The 14,772-nt window shown below is 37.7% G+C and overlaps 1 protein-coding gene across 1 annotated transcript in view; it reads right to left on the bottom strand.

Annotated features, from left to right (window-relative positions):
* Window positions 1–7,731: 7,731 nt before the first annotated feature.
* BLOC1S5 (biogenesis of lysosomal organelles complex-1, subunit 5, muted) overlaps window positions 7,732–14,772 on the bottom strand; it is a 19,406-nt gene continuing 12,365 nt past the window's right edge. The window contains exon 4 of the mRNA XM_009326536.1: window positions 7,732–9,844. Within this exon, the coding sequence (XP_009324811.1) occupies window positions 9,665–9,844 (180 nt within the window). The 3' untranslated portion in view covers window positions 7,732–9,664. The remainder of the gene's footprint in view (window positions 9,845–14,772) is intronic.

A 14,772-nucleotide genomic window follows, 5' to 3' on the forward strand; every position in this document is an offset into this window, starting at 1 on the left:
GGCTTAGCAAAATATCAATATAGATATTATAGAATACCAAGACATAATACTGACTCTTAGTTTGCTTTACTCGACTCTCCGGGTCTGCTTTTTTTCCTCTTTCTTCTTTATGATTCTGTAATGGAGTGAGGGTCTGATTCTCAGCCCAGGTTTTAGCTAAGAATCCTTTGTGCACGCCTAATTGCATGGGGCCACAAACACTCAGAGGATTATGTAGGTAAACTACATACTTGCAGTTGTGAAAGTTGGTAACTGAAATTATGTTCCATGTTGTAAATTATCTGACCTTTCAGTTAAACATCTGTTGCTGGCTTAATGGCCACTGAAGGTGTTTTAGTAATAGAAATAGTTTACTACCTTTTACTCCTTTAAGATTACACTGCCAACTCAGCAATGAGCTGAAACGAAGCCGAAGAGCCAGTACCGGTGAAAAGCAGAGCATCAAGTCCTATGGCAGGCTTGAATCCTGTCATCAGTCACAACTGTAAGGCCATTTGAAAAGGATGGAGGGTGAAGCCTGTTGGGCTCCACTAAAAAAAACTGTGGAAACTATTAGCATATCACTTCTTTACCATGAGCAAGAGAACAGAAAGCAAAACAAAAAGAAGAAATTCACCTTCATATAGCCCTGTTTATGCATCCAGGGCTGGCAGGTAGGAAAAGAAAGATCTATTTAGCGGTAAATGAAATTCAAACTTCATTATTTTTTGGTTTATATAAAGGCACTGAACTACCACAAAACCGGTAAGACTATTGTGACATTTTTGTAGTCTTGCTATCTACACCTTACAGGTAGTACCAACACAGTCTGATGTTTGCAAGGTATGTTACGAGCCATGAAATACGCTAAAGGCGTTTGACCTTGATATTGATGAGATGCCTAGCAATTTTTAATGCTTAGAAAAAGTTAGTGTCGAGTTGTGATGAACTAATTAACACTTGATAAAGCAAAGAGCATCACACTCTTCATTATTTCATAAAACAGAAATAAGTAGATAAATTACAAACCTGAAACAATAGATTCAATTTGAAAAAAAATCTAAATAGTACGGGCATGAAAGTTGTTGGTATGAGAATAGTGATTACATTAATCACATTTCTTTACCATAGTTCAGTGTTGCTATTAAAAAAAGGGACTGCTTGTGTTCACCCTCAAAGAGGCATGCCCGATTCCAAAAACGCTAGCTAAATTCTAGCTGCAGTGAAGCTAATGGGAATTTTGCTGAAGATTTCTACAGGAGCAGGATTTCGTCCTTCTGTTTCCCCTTCTGTTTCTGGCACAAACAGAACGCACGGTGGGTACACGCAAACCTCTCTGCTGAGTCTAGGTCTTTCTGGCCAAGTGATCCCTTGTAAATGCTGAATCCCCTTCCAGATGCGAAGTACAGAGCTAGACTCTGCAACCCCCGCTGGCAGGCGGCAAGTGCTTACACAGGTACCCGTTGAAGCTGGTAGGACTACTCAGCCAAGTTCTCTCAAAGAAGTAACAAAAGAAAGACATCTCTTAGAAAAGCTATATGATATGCATATCTTCTCATTAAATCAGAACTACCACTTTTCTAAATCAATTAAATACTATTTATATAGTTCCCATTTATGACCACTTTCTTCAAACTTGCTCCAGAAGCAAGAATGAGGTAGGTGCCATTAAGAACTTCTGGTTTAACAGTATTTTGTTTTGATATGCATTGATTTGCTGTTTTCTTCCTATGATTTTGCAGTTATTAATAGTGCAAGGTTCCCTGTGCTACCTTGCTAAAATGCTTCACTTTGGATCCAAGGACACACTTCTTCAGAAGTATTTTCCATCTGCCTGGTTATCAAATACCAGAAGCGAGCTCTTCAATGGTCAAGAGCATCAACTCTTTTCCCAGGAACAGCATTTCACTTTTCTGTACGCCCATATAATGTCTATCGTAGGATGCAAATTTACAATCCCATCTAAGAACTATTCAAACATGAATTAATGAGTAAGCTGAAAATTACATTTAACAGAGAACCTGCAAAAGCAGTATCTGAATCCTTTTCAGTATGTTTACTCTTCTTTCCTTTACGCTAACCAAAAAAAATGCATACAATAAATGTGGACAGCAGATGTAGCTAGTCATTTCAGAGTGACAGAAATGGGACCAGGACAATGCTGGTAAGAATTGCTTTCCTTGAGACGCAAGAGAAAGAGGTAAAGATACTTTTTCACTACTCATTTTTTTCCATTTATTTTCCTGTTACAGTGCAGTTCTCAGACCATGTTACTGGCTTTATTTCACAGAGGTAAAATGGGGAAAAAAAACCCCCAAACTTTATTACACTTTCCTATCTCTAAACAAATTTGGTTCAAGGTACTTTGCCGTCAGGTTCCTGTTTCTTCTACGTGTAATTCATGCCATTGCTGCTGAAAGCCCATTAAGAAAGAAGCCATGCCTGCCACCGGACAAAGGAGGATGTAAAAGCACTTTATTGTTCCTGCTCTGAAGAAAAACAATTTGCCACAGCCAGACCCCCCTCCCAGCAGTGCCAAGTGCACGGTAATTTATTACCCCTGGATGTCTGATTCCAAGTGAAGGAAACTGAAATGTCATACCTTCATTCATAACACCGTCTCATGGAATTATTTTTTCCGGATTCCTGGGAAGTTGAAATATTTGAGAAGAATATCAGGAACTGTTGTTTTAGCCTGTTTGGTGAGTAGATAATTGCCTTCCAACTCTATTCTTTCAGGAAATGATGTGAGTGTTGCATTGTTCCTAGACGGGGGCAGCAATGTTTTTTAACAGGAGACATACATATGTATTTTTAAAAGAAACAAAACACAACAAAAACATGCAGTCTAAGCCACTGTACTGAACCAGGCTTTTTGAATCTGGTGTAGATAAGAGGTTGGCCCAGACAACGTGTCCACATTTCACATAACTAAGAGCATTCTTTAGAAGGGATGTAAGCAACACTTTTTGTTGAAGAAGGAAAAAAAAAAGAAATCTAAAACAAAACCCTTTATGATGTGGGACTAAAAAGCTCATTATGTTAAGTGATATCAAACATGACCAGAAAAGACCCTAGGGAGAAATTACACTTTTTTATTGGATTCTGTGGGACAAACTAGCCTGGGAACTTGAAAGCACAGGGAAGGTGCACGTGGAAATCACATCATATATGAAGAATAATTTCTTACCGTGTGAAAATTATTTAGAAATAGTTTTCAGCTGAAGTTTCTCTTTATGGTAGCCGTTTCAAAGGGACCATACTGAGGCAATGACCTACAGTAGCACTAATACAATAGCTGCTGGATAACCTCCGCGCAGAGGTATGTGGTCTTAGTCCAGTTCCGTGTCGACAGGCAAAACATAATGAACACTGAAACTCACAACAACAGAGGCTCAGCTGGAGCCTCTTACTCTATTTTGAGTGAAGATAATGGCAAAAATTCAACTCAGTTGAATTTCAATTTGATTTTTGATAAAAGTAAAATTGGGCCTTGAAAAAGAGTAAAGAGGAAACTACTATTTCTTCTTCAGGAGAGGCTGCAAAGGACAGAGGGACAGCATACAGAAACTGCTATGACTTTTCTTGCTCCAGTTTGACCACGACACACTTCTCTAGGACTTACATCCTCTGAAAACAAACAAACTGAAGAAAGATTTTGCACTTTGTGATCCTGTGGTGATAGTGACTGCCACCTCAGTGACAAACACCAACCACCATTGTACAGCAACGCGATGTAGGGGGCTGCATCATCCATTCCCTCCCTACTTCCACATCTGGCTAAGAAACAAAAAGCCAATAATTAAACAGCCTTATTACATAAAATTCTATCTGTTCATGGATGTTTTAAAGGAAATTGCATTTGCTGTACCACCTGCAAGTCACAGCTGCAAGAAAATTGCAAAGCACAATACATCCTGGTCACCCCACATTTATATACATAGTTTTGGGGGTTTCCAACAACCAGAAACGGCAGCCTGTGTTTGGGCCCACTTCTCCTGGATACACGGACATGCAAAATGCCTTACACAAAATGAGAGAAAGGTACTGTCCTACACTAGGTACACAATACAAATGCACACAGCATTTGTATTCTGCGCTCAAGGCATCCCAGACAGTGAATTCAACACATTGAGCACCTCTGAACTTGCTCAGGACACAAATATCGAAGTCCTACTACCTCCGAGTGCTTCCTGAGTCCAGAAAACTTCTCCACTGTTGCGCTGTCTTGCGGGCTGCTTATTCTGAAAAAAATTTTCAACCGTTTAGACTTTGGTAGCTTAAAGGATAATTCCTCTGTAGGATTCCAAACGCTAATTAGTTGTTTGAAACCAAACTGCTAACTAGGTGTACTACTGTAATTCTACTTTACAATTTTTTAACATTGTTTAGTAAATATTTCCTAAATCAGGCTCAATTTTCTTTCAAATCGGTACACTGGATGGATGCACAGTATTTCCTATTTATGTAATTCAGCTTAGAAGCTTTCTAGGTGACATAGTAAATATTGGAACAGATTTAGAGCCATCTGGAGAGGGGATTTTCAGGAACCGGAATTTATTTAATGAGGGCTAAAAACATCTGGAAAGGACAAACTTGGGTCCACTCATAAAGGACTTCCTATGACCTCAAGCAATCCGGAACTAACTTTCCCAAAGCTAAAGCTACTGAAAAGTGCAGTGCATATTCTAGAACGCGTTACCGCAAGAGGCATTTCTGCACACCCTAGTTTGGGAGAGCACTGGCTAGGTACCATCCCACAAGCTTTGCAAAGCAAGCTTGCAAATTTATTTTACAATTAACTCAAAGACAACAAAATGCTTATCCAGGTCCTGCAGCGTTTGCTGCGGCATGAACAAAGGTTGTTTTTCTCCAGATTACAGAATATAGGGACCGTATGTCATGAAATGCTGGATAAATCTATAGATTATGTCAAAATGTTAGTAATGACTAACAAGCGAAAGCCATAAATAGCGCTTTGGTTCTCACCAACTTCCATTACATCAAGTTAAATGCAATGTCTGTTAAAAAACACAATGATACTCAGTTGCAGCTCTCCTTGTATCCACCCAGTGAGCCATTAGTGGAGAAGGCTGAGGAAATGTAAGGTTTTGTTTTAAATGACAGTTTTACAATACAGTATTATCCATCCTTCAGTGCAATTGCCTTGAAAGTTCATATTGAAAGGGTCAGCTTTTTCTTCATCGTCTATAAAATGATGTTAAATAAAAATCTGAGCCATCCAGGTTCTGATTTGGCCCAGATGAAGCATTTAAGAAGGCAAGCTGAAACCTAGGTGGGTATCTCTGCTAGATTCCTAGTTAGGAAGCACAAACCTGAGCCCCGGATTTTCAAAGCCACAGCTTTAAGCCCTAGCAGGACTTCCGCAAGCCTTTCATCTTTCTAATGCTCACCATTGTCTTGAATAAATTTGTTTCTACTTTGCTCATTACTAGATATAAAACTACAAAGATAGTGCACATAATACTGTACACTCTTCAGAACTGGAAGGTACATACATACAGAGTACTGTATTTCTAAGGGTTGAAATAAATCTTTTCTAAAACTCCCTTTGTTAATTGCAGCAAAATAGATTTAAGCCTTTTTTACTTCTCCCTTCTCTTTGAAATGTCTACGTTATTTGGAATTTCTGAATAATCTTATGACTAAACTATTTATGAAAGCTGTGTTATTCATTAAAATTCTACTGCAGCAGCTGCACTCCCATCTTCCTGCAGATTCTGCTGTACCTTGACGCACAGACCGTAAGCTAGACCAACAGCACTGAGCGTGCTGTACCTTTACTACTTTAAGAAGTTCATTTAATTATAAAAAATTAAAATAAGTAGCTTGCTTAAAAGTGCGTGGTATGATAATTACGTTCACAGAACTTTTTGCACAAGTCCCCATTTTTTTTATTGTGGCACGATCTCTATCCATAAGCACAAACTTTTGTCTCAAACCTTCAGAAAACCCGATCCACTAACCTGGACAGCAGTGTAAGAATGCAGCTCTTGAAGGTTTTAATCTCTGACACTGAATCTAACTTCAAATTATAATAAATCTTAATTAGAATCCGTAAGTATTGCAGACAACATTGTTCAGATCAGCACACATTAAAAGTGACCTGTTGTAAGCTTTTTTGACGACTAATGGGGGAAAAATGCTGCTGATAAGTTGTGTCATTTTTTATTTAAAAGCATGTGGTTTCATCCACAAATTGTCTTGTACTTATACAAAATACTGTATTGCAACTGAACATAAGCATTTACAGTCGATACCGCATATAAAACCAGGCTTTCTAACTTTCCTTCTCAGGCTTGCACCGACACCTACTGGGGAGTATTTGTAAATCTCAAAATCCATAGCCTTGAGCCATAGGACGTTTTTCAACTCAGGAGTGAACTACGTATGATTCAATTCATTGGCTGAGTATGCCACGTATTTGCTATTTAATTTGACTACTGAAAAAAACTCCCCAGTTTTTGAGGAAAGATTTAACAAGCCATAAATTAAAATATCAGAGAAGCTGCAATGTTCCAGCCGTAATTATGGAATTTTTCTATAAAAAGTATTACCTAGTGTTAGCACAGAAAGAAGCCGAGTAAGAGCAAATAGATCAGCTTTCTCCCTCCTTCCTGAGATTAAAAAAATGTGGTGGGCCTCAGATATAAAACATTCCAAGGAGAACAGCACATAGGTTCATTGTTAAAACAAGGCAGTTAAAAACAAAACAAACCCTTAAGTATTTCTTCAGTTCCTCAGTTCGTTATTACTCCTAAATTCAGCAGCAGCAGATTTCATGCAGCAGTCCCAAGGAAGATACCCGTTCCTCGCTATGTATTCGTTAGAACAGAAAGACTAAGAAAATATTCCAGCGATTACACGACATCCAAACCCACTTCCGGTTACAAAGAAGAACAGTTAAACCGACGGTTCAGTATCATAAACAGCGCGGACAGTTAAGCAAAAAGTTACATGCATGGTCTGGTACAAAGACGGACTGCGAAACTCACCTGCCATACTCGAAGTTAACTGAAGCGTTGAGGACCCTTTCCAGCTCCTATTGGAATCCAATGCAAACTTCTGTCGAGTTTAACGGGGATTAAATAAATTCTCAAGATTTTTAAAACTATGAAAGTCAGTCATGTAAACACTGCAAGGTAAAACACTTCCTTCATGCACCAGTGACATAAAACCCAACTTTCAAACGTTTTGTTTTTCCATTTCTCCCAAATGGCAGAGACTGTTGAATGACAAGAATTTGAATCTTACAAAGCAAGTCGCACTGTGGAGCACTACTGTGTCCAGACAGACCACAGTCCCACCTTGCTGAAAAACTGCTGAAGATGGGAATCTTTTTTATCCGTCAGATGTGTTCTGTTTTGAGATAATACTAGACACATCACATTTGTTTGGTTTTTAAGCATTGGGACAGAAAAAGTAGGTTTTCCTGTAAATGTCGGCAAGTTGCTTCAAAGACAATTAAGCATTTCCAAGTACCTCAAAACCTACAGCGTATCATACTAAAAAAGTGAAAGTTACTGAATAAAATAATTCAGCAACGGATAGTTTTCAGGTAGACCCCACAATGAGTAAGAGTGGGCCAACAGGCAGATATAGACTACGAAGAAAAGTGTTTTCAAATGATCTTCAGCATAAAAACACCTCTATCATTCTAAAAGAGGAACACATTTTCAGTGTTAGTATTTAGAAGCTTTCCAAAGAACCAGGAGCACACATCCCAGCAGATTTTGGAAACGCCGCTTTATTTTCCAGTGAATATCCAACTTGCAACACTTGTATCATTGCTTAAGAGCCCTCAAATTGACAAAATACTAAAATCTACAGCTCCAGTGCACAGTTAGTTAGATATCTAAATCTTAATAAAAATTATCAGTGCAAAAATAAAAATGAATTCAGTATGCAGTTAAATGCATTTTGTTATAAAGATATTTGGTCTTTGAGCACATATACATCAAATAATCTGGTAAGAGAGAAGCCGTTTTCAGTCTGTGCTCAAAACAATCAAAACTATTCCACACCCAATTCTAAAGACAGGCAAGAACTAACTTTTTCTTTTTACATGAAACTCTGAGCTTAGTTACAACATTCATCATGGGTACATAAGCTGAAAAACATTACAGAAGTCACCTTCTATTCAAACAGGGGTTGTTCTAAAAGAGGCCTTCCTATTTTTCATGTGTGGGATACTTCTGAGACATCTACGTTTTTTCCATCCACAACAGAGAATTAACAACATTCCAGCGTGCCCCAGTGTCGTCAAGTCCTCTTTTCAGTCCAGATACACGATGATGATTGATGAAGCTGTTGGGCCTACAGTAGCGGCAGAGCAGCTTGGCAGGAATTCAGTGTTATTGAAAGAAATCTCAAATACTCATTCCATCTCCTCTACTAACTTTAATCACACTATCAACATGCTGCCAGGAACGGAGCCTTGACACCAAGCCATAAGCTTACACAAGCAACCATTGTTGGCATATTACTGTTGCAATACAGGTAAAGGGTAAACTCTGTTTATTTTTACCTGTTTCCATTCTATATTGGACACCAGCTAAATTATGGAAAGATATTTCCTGTACTAACGGTTAGCTTGCAGCAAATTTCATTAAGGTACTACGTCTCATTTTGCTTGGTTAATGACCTGATTAAGTTAACTTCTTCAGTTACACTGCTGTGAAATGCAAGATTTAAATAAAAGAAAGCAATACAGGAGCTTCAGGTACCCCGTAAGAGTGAGTAAGTTAAGAAAGCAGATCAGTACTACAGGCGCTTTACCATTCATCTGCTCATTTGTTATGCTGATAAAGAAACAAAAATCTTTCCTCAATCGCTTTATAAAATTCTGACAAGCTTATCCTACGTAAACCAACAGCACGTCAAATAATTAAGGTAAATACTGTACTAGCTACAAAGCTAATGCAAAGAACCGATATGCTTCTCATGATTACTTTTGAGCTTGTTTTGGCTTTCCTTAGAACAGTAAAGCTTAAAAAGAGAGGCCTGAGACATTTACAGGGAGAGAAAAGAAATTGTTGTCCAAGCTCACTTAGCCACTTTTATGTTCGCAAAAACCATTTACATCTCAGCTCTACTTCATAATACTGAATATACAGCCCAAAAGTTGGAATAACAGCTGGATTTAGAACTCTGTTGAGATCTTTCATTGCTAAAGCTTCAAAGTAAAGTATTGCATAAAACAAGTTGGTTCTCCTGAAATCTATGAACAGGATTTACGGTTTTCCCAGTGAATTCTCAGCTAACTATGGCTGGCACCTGTTACACCTACTTTTTGGGAAAGGGCTGTGGCTGCACACTGGGATAGTTAGTGTGCCATTAGTCTGTTTTCCCAAACGATGTGATACTCTCTGCAGATGGGAGAGAATTCCAGTTTGCAACTCCCTGAGCTGATGTAGTCACACAATGTAATTTCCAGTTCCACCTTCCAACAAATGAAGAAATACTGGCATTCTACCTGCCCTGAACAAAACAAGCAGAGATAGGCACTTAAGTTGAAAGTATGCAAACCTCTTTTTCCCATACCAAACCTGTAGAGGAAATTCTCCTTTTTTCTTACGTGTTTCAGCTTTCCAAAAGAATCTCAATTCAAGTCAGAAGCAACTGAGTATTGGCACAAACCCAGCATTATTAAAAAAGAAAAGTCTTAAAAAGAAACATATTTGGCCAGTTCCTTCTCCATCTCAGAATACTGCTCTTTGAGGCGCTCCATAGCTTTTCTGTGCTCTTCGTCCACCTCTGCTTGTTTGTTTCGTTGTTCTTTCATCAATTCCTCCCAGTGGGCTACGCACTTCTCTTCACGAGCCATCAGCTTGTCCGCCTGAAGCTGAGAGGAGGAAAATGAGAAGTTTTAACAATCATTTCCAGATTAAAACAGAGGGTTGAATGAGATCTACATAATGTTAGAGTATATGAGAAACTGGGCTTTTACTTCAGTAGAGGAAAGTGGAACTAGCAAGAAGACATCTGAAAAGGTGAAACTAAAAAGAAAACATTTATTTTTATAAAGTGTAGTCAACCCAAAACAAAGGGTAAAATGTCTACGATACTATTAATGCGATAGCATTAGCAACAATAGCTTTTCTATGCTACAGCCTGGTGAAAATTAAATAAATAAATGCAAAGATACTTTAAAGTTACCAGTTCGCCTAGTTCGCTTCTGTTAGTTTCTAAAGATCACACTTGATGCATTATTTGCTCCTCTGACTACTGACAATGTTAGAAGTACTGTAAGCAGCTGATATAAATATGTATTATCTCACAAAGATTTTCTTTTAAAATGAACTTCTGATTTTGGGAACATGGTATTCAGTGCTCTTAGCCCCTTAGTTATGAAACAAAACAAACAAACAAACAAACAATCAGTAAATGGACGCTGCTTTTTTTTTTTTTTTTGCTTTTCTTGTGTTCAGACAGAAAGAAGGTGCCTACTGACACAAACAGACTCAGGGAGTCCACTGTTCTGAAAGTAACCAAAAGAGAAATAACTTAAATAAAATGCATCTAATTTTCAATTAAGTAGTCTTAAAAGAACCAAGAATCTGCATCTAGTACAGCAAGCACAGGCAGGTCTGTATTATATATGATACAGATTAAAAATGCACTGGAAGCATTACCATAGCTGATTTATGAGGAAAATTCTAGGCCCACTATATTTCATATTTGTGAGTGCTAGACAAAATAAAACTTTAGAGAGTTATGTACGTCCATCATTTAGGTATATATGCATTACTAGAGCTTAAAGGATCCACTTCAACAGTCAAGACAACATTTGAGGTTTTATGCTAAATACATGTAAATAGCATGCTTCTATGTTTCACAACAAATTATGATGGTTAATAAAACATGTATAAATTGTGCCAGGCAACCCTTCAACATATTGTTCCTCTTTTCTTGACATTTGCTACTTTCCCCTTGAATGTCTCATTTGTTGAAACAGAAGTATTTTTTACATTCTTGAATACATTTTTAAAACTAGAAGCAAACCACACTTGTATCTTACCACAATGCTTATGTTCACCATAGTCATCAGATACTAGTCTTGATGAAAAGCCTCTAACACTAAAAGGAAAGAGTAACATGGATATTCAATGTTTTTAAACTGGCAGTTTGCATTTCTGCTTTAGCCAGCTAGCTCTCACTGTGATTAATGTCTTCCTTTATAAATAAGTTATTTTTCCCCTTATACTTTCACACTGCTTGGCTTCTGGTAAGTCTGATTCCTTTCACTCTCTTATCTCAGAAAAAAAACAACCAAACAAAACCCCCATAAATCTAGCTATCTAGAAAGAGAGATCATACACACATCCAGTATGCATGTCAAAATGAGATGTACCTCTGTGGATTGCTTGCATGCAGTATTAACAGTCTGGCCTCCTTATAATATAAGTGCTGAAGTCATAATGAATCTAGGCGGTTGTTCTTGTATTTGCTCTGTCTCTCAGTAGAAGAGAAGATTCATCCTTCTTTTATTATCCTTTTTTCTCCTTTTCAATATATTAGCAATGATTATTTTTTATGTACAGTAATTCTGTGTAGCAATAAATACTATCACACAGCTTCAATAGACATCTGGCATTTTTGTCAACTGAAGGCAACGGGAACCCATTCATGTATTCTTCAACACACTCTACGTGTTGTTCTTTACGATCACATATCGTGGGTTAAATATACCATTTTTGCCATCCAGCATTCTATATACATTGTAACAACATTATGCCAAGATCCATTTTGTTTGCAACAGATGCAATATCAACTACTAACAAAATAGACTGGTGTACACTACTAGTTTGACCTGTACACTACTTCATACTCAATAGGTTTTGAAACTGTCAGTGCCTCATACGCTTACTGACAGGATTACGCAGCGCCTACCCAAACCACACTTCAGCTAGACTAACCCATGCTCCTCACAACAAGAGTAGTTTGCAAGGAACATGAAACTCACGTTGCTACTTGCTATTTTCATCTTCCACCGCACCATTTCTACCCAAGGATATAAAATGATTTACCTGGTAAAACAACTGAAGACATTTATAGAACATGAGATAGCTAAGCTTAGTCTATCAAAAATCTGTGGTCTAACTCCTTTCTTCTCCCAAAAAACATCTTGCCTTCCCCTACTCAATCGGTCTTTAGCTTGTTCTGGTGCAAGAGAAGTGACATTGTGAAATAAAGGCATATTAGCAGCTAGGCTATGTACAGTGCTTAACCTATGCCTAAATAAAAATTTAAACAGTTGAGTACTGAGAAGCAATTGCTCTAAGTGCTTATTCTTTAAATATATAAAGGCAAGCAGCATTCTACTGAAATAGTAACTAATTTTATAGAGCAAGATTTATGTTGGAAATAAAGTAACTCCATATAATTGCAATGTACACCTTTAACAAAGTAAAAAGTTGCAGATATGAATAAACACTTTAGAAAACAGAAAAATAAAATTAAGACATGCTAGAGTAAGTAAGTAAGAATGACAAGAAATACCAACTAAAAGACACCAAGGACTTGAATACTCTTTTCGCTCTCCCACCCTGGTAACGATTTGGAAAACTGTTTTTATTCAATTGACCATGACACACAGGAGGAAAAACTAATGAAATCTAAACACTATGCAAAAAAATATTGTGCCCTAACTGTAGTTGTAGCTGTAGCACAGCTAGAAAGCATAGAGGTCCATATAGGTAGATGAAATAATCTCTCTTGTTAAATATGCCATTGGCAGTCATGAAAAATCTTCAAAATACAAAGCTTTTCAAGATGTACAGATATCTTGGCATGGATTTGTATTGGTTAAGTCAACAGTCACTCTCAAAAAGCAAACAGTTTCCAAAAGTCAACATAATTAAGTATATTAGTGATCTGTAGAGACAATACTGAGTGTATTTTATACTATCAATTCATAATTTCCAAATTTATAGATTTGCAACAAGTTTGTTTTCCAGAAAACAATAACACACAGAACTTGATAGTGTGCCTGGCAAATTAATTTCCAGGGTGATTTTGTAAAGGTGAGGAAAATAACATCTTCATTTTCAGAAAACAGAATTTCAGGTTATTTTCCATCAATTTGTTATTTAGGAAGCTTTCCAATGTCGTATTACATTTCTCACTTCTCAAAGTCTGACTACTTAAAACCGAAGAAATAATCTCAATCAATTTAAATATTAATACAAATTGGTGCTGCTATCTTAAGCGTCAGGATCCTTAGTTATGAAGCATTAACTCATTGCACATTTAAACTCATGCTGAGTAGAAAAGAGCATGTGAACATCATTTAAAAGGAGCAACGTGAAATACATACCTTCTCTTGCTAAATGTGACCTGAGAATTGAAACAAAAATTTAAAGCTCTAGGTATCTCCTACAGCTTGCCGACACAAGTACGACAACAGTAAGAAGAATGATCGATCTCTAGAGATCTGTATCACCTCAGTGACACTCCAGTAATTCTTTTGTAAGTTAAAAACAAGTTATCATGAATATAATAATTGTTAGGAATTCACACTCCAGCTTTTGCATGTTCTCAGAAATTTTGCATTCAGGAAAGGTTTAACAGCATTCTGAGCAACCTCAAACATGTTACCAGGTCTCAGTGGTTTAGGTTTAAAAAAAAAAAATAATTCATTCCTAATAGAAAAAATATATTCTAGTGAATTATCAGTCCTCCAAAATTGTAATCTGCATATACAAGGTAAAAAAGCCAGCCATAGGCGGAATAGTCCATGTTTTGAGATGTTAGAGATACATGATAAAATATCTTTTTACTTAAAAAATCTAATTCACATATCCCAACTCACAAGACAACCTTGGCATTGCAGAGCTAGAGAATACTGTGGGATCAATCTCTACAGTTTCCCTAACCTGATGTATTCCCCGGAGCAAGCGAAAAGAGAACTGAAAACCTTTTGCTTATGGCATTTACCCTGACAGTGGAGACCTATTTCCAGTTCCTTATACACTGAGTAATTAAGTTCTAGATAACTGATGTCAATAACTACCCTGAATATTAAAACAGTTTATTATTCTTACATGCTTTTTTAGTCAGTTGTTTCAAAGGAACAGACACCCTTTATCTGCTTGGTTATTGAGTAGATTGAAAAGAGTAACACTGTCATTTCTATATATGCATACATATATTTATAAATCCCAATTCATCAAGTCAGTGACTCACGTCAAATATCTTAACTTCCAAGTCAAACAATAATCCAAAGACCTTCAGTCGCTGGGCACCCATAGGTGACCTATGACACATTAAGAGACATTATTATGGAGCAGATCATCTTGAGCGACATCATGCAGCACATACAGGACAACCAGGTGATCAGGCCCAGTCAGCAGGGGTTTATGAAAGGCAGGTCCTGCCTGACTAACCTGGTCTCCTTCTATGACAAGGTGACCCGCTTAGTGGATGAGGGAAAGGCTGTGGACGTTGTCTACCTAGGCTTTAGTAAAGCGTTTGATGCCGTTTCCCACAGCGTTCTCCTGCAGAAACTGGCTGCTCATGGCTTGGATGGGCGTACTCTTCGCTAGATAAAAAACTGGCTGGACGGCTGGGCCCAAAGAGCTGTGGTGAATGGAGTTAAATCCATCTGGCAGCCAGTCACAAGTGGTGTTCCCCAGGCTCAGTACTGGGGCCAGTTCTGTTTAATATCTTTATCAATGATCTGGAGGAGGGGATCGAGTGCCCCTTCAGTCAGTTTGCAGACGACACCAAGTTGGGTGGGAGTGTTGATCTGCTTGAGGGTAGGAAGGCTCT

This window comes from Pygoscelis adeliae, unplaced genomic scaffold, assembly GCF_000699105.1.
Source record: "Pygoscelis adeliae isolate BGI_AS28 unplaced genomic scaffold, ASM69910v1 Scaffold186, whole genome shotgun sequence".
NCBI classification, from domain to species: Eukaryota; Metazoa; Chordata; class Aves; order Sphenisciformes; family Spheniscidae; genus Pygoscelis; species Pygoscelis adeliae.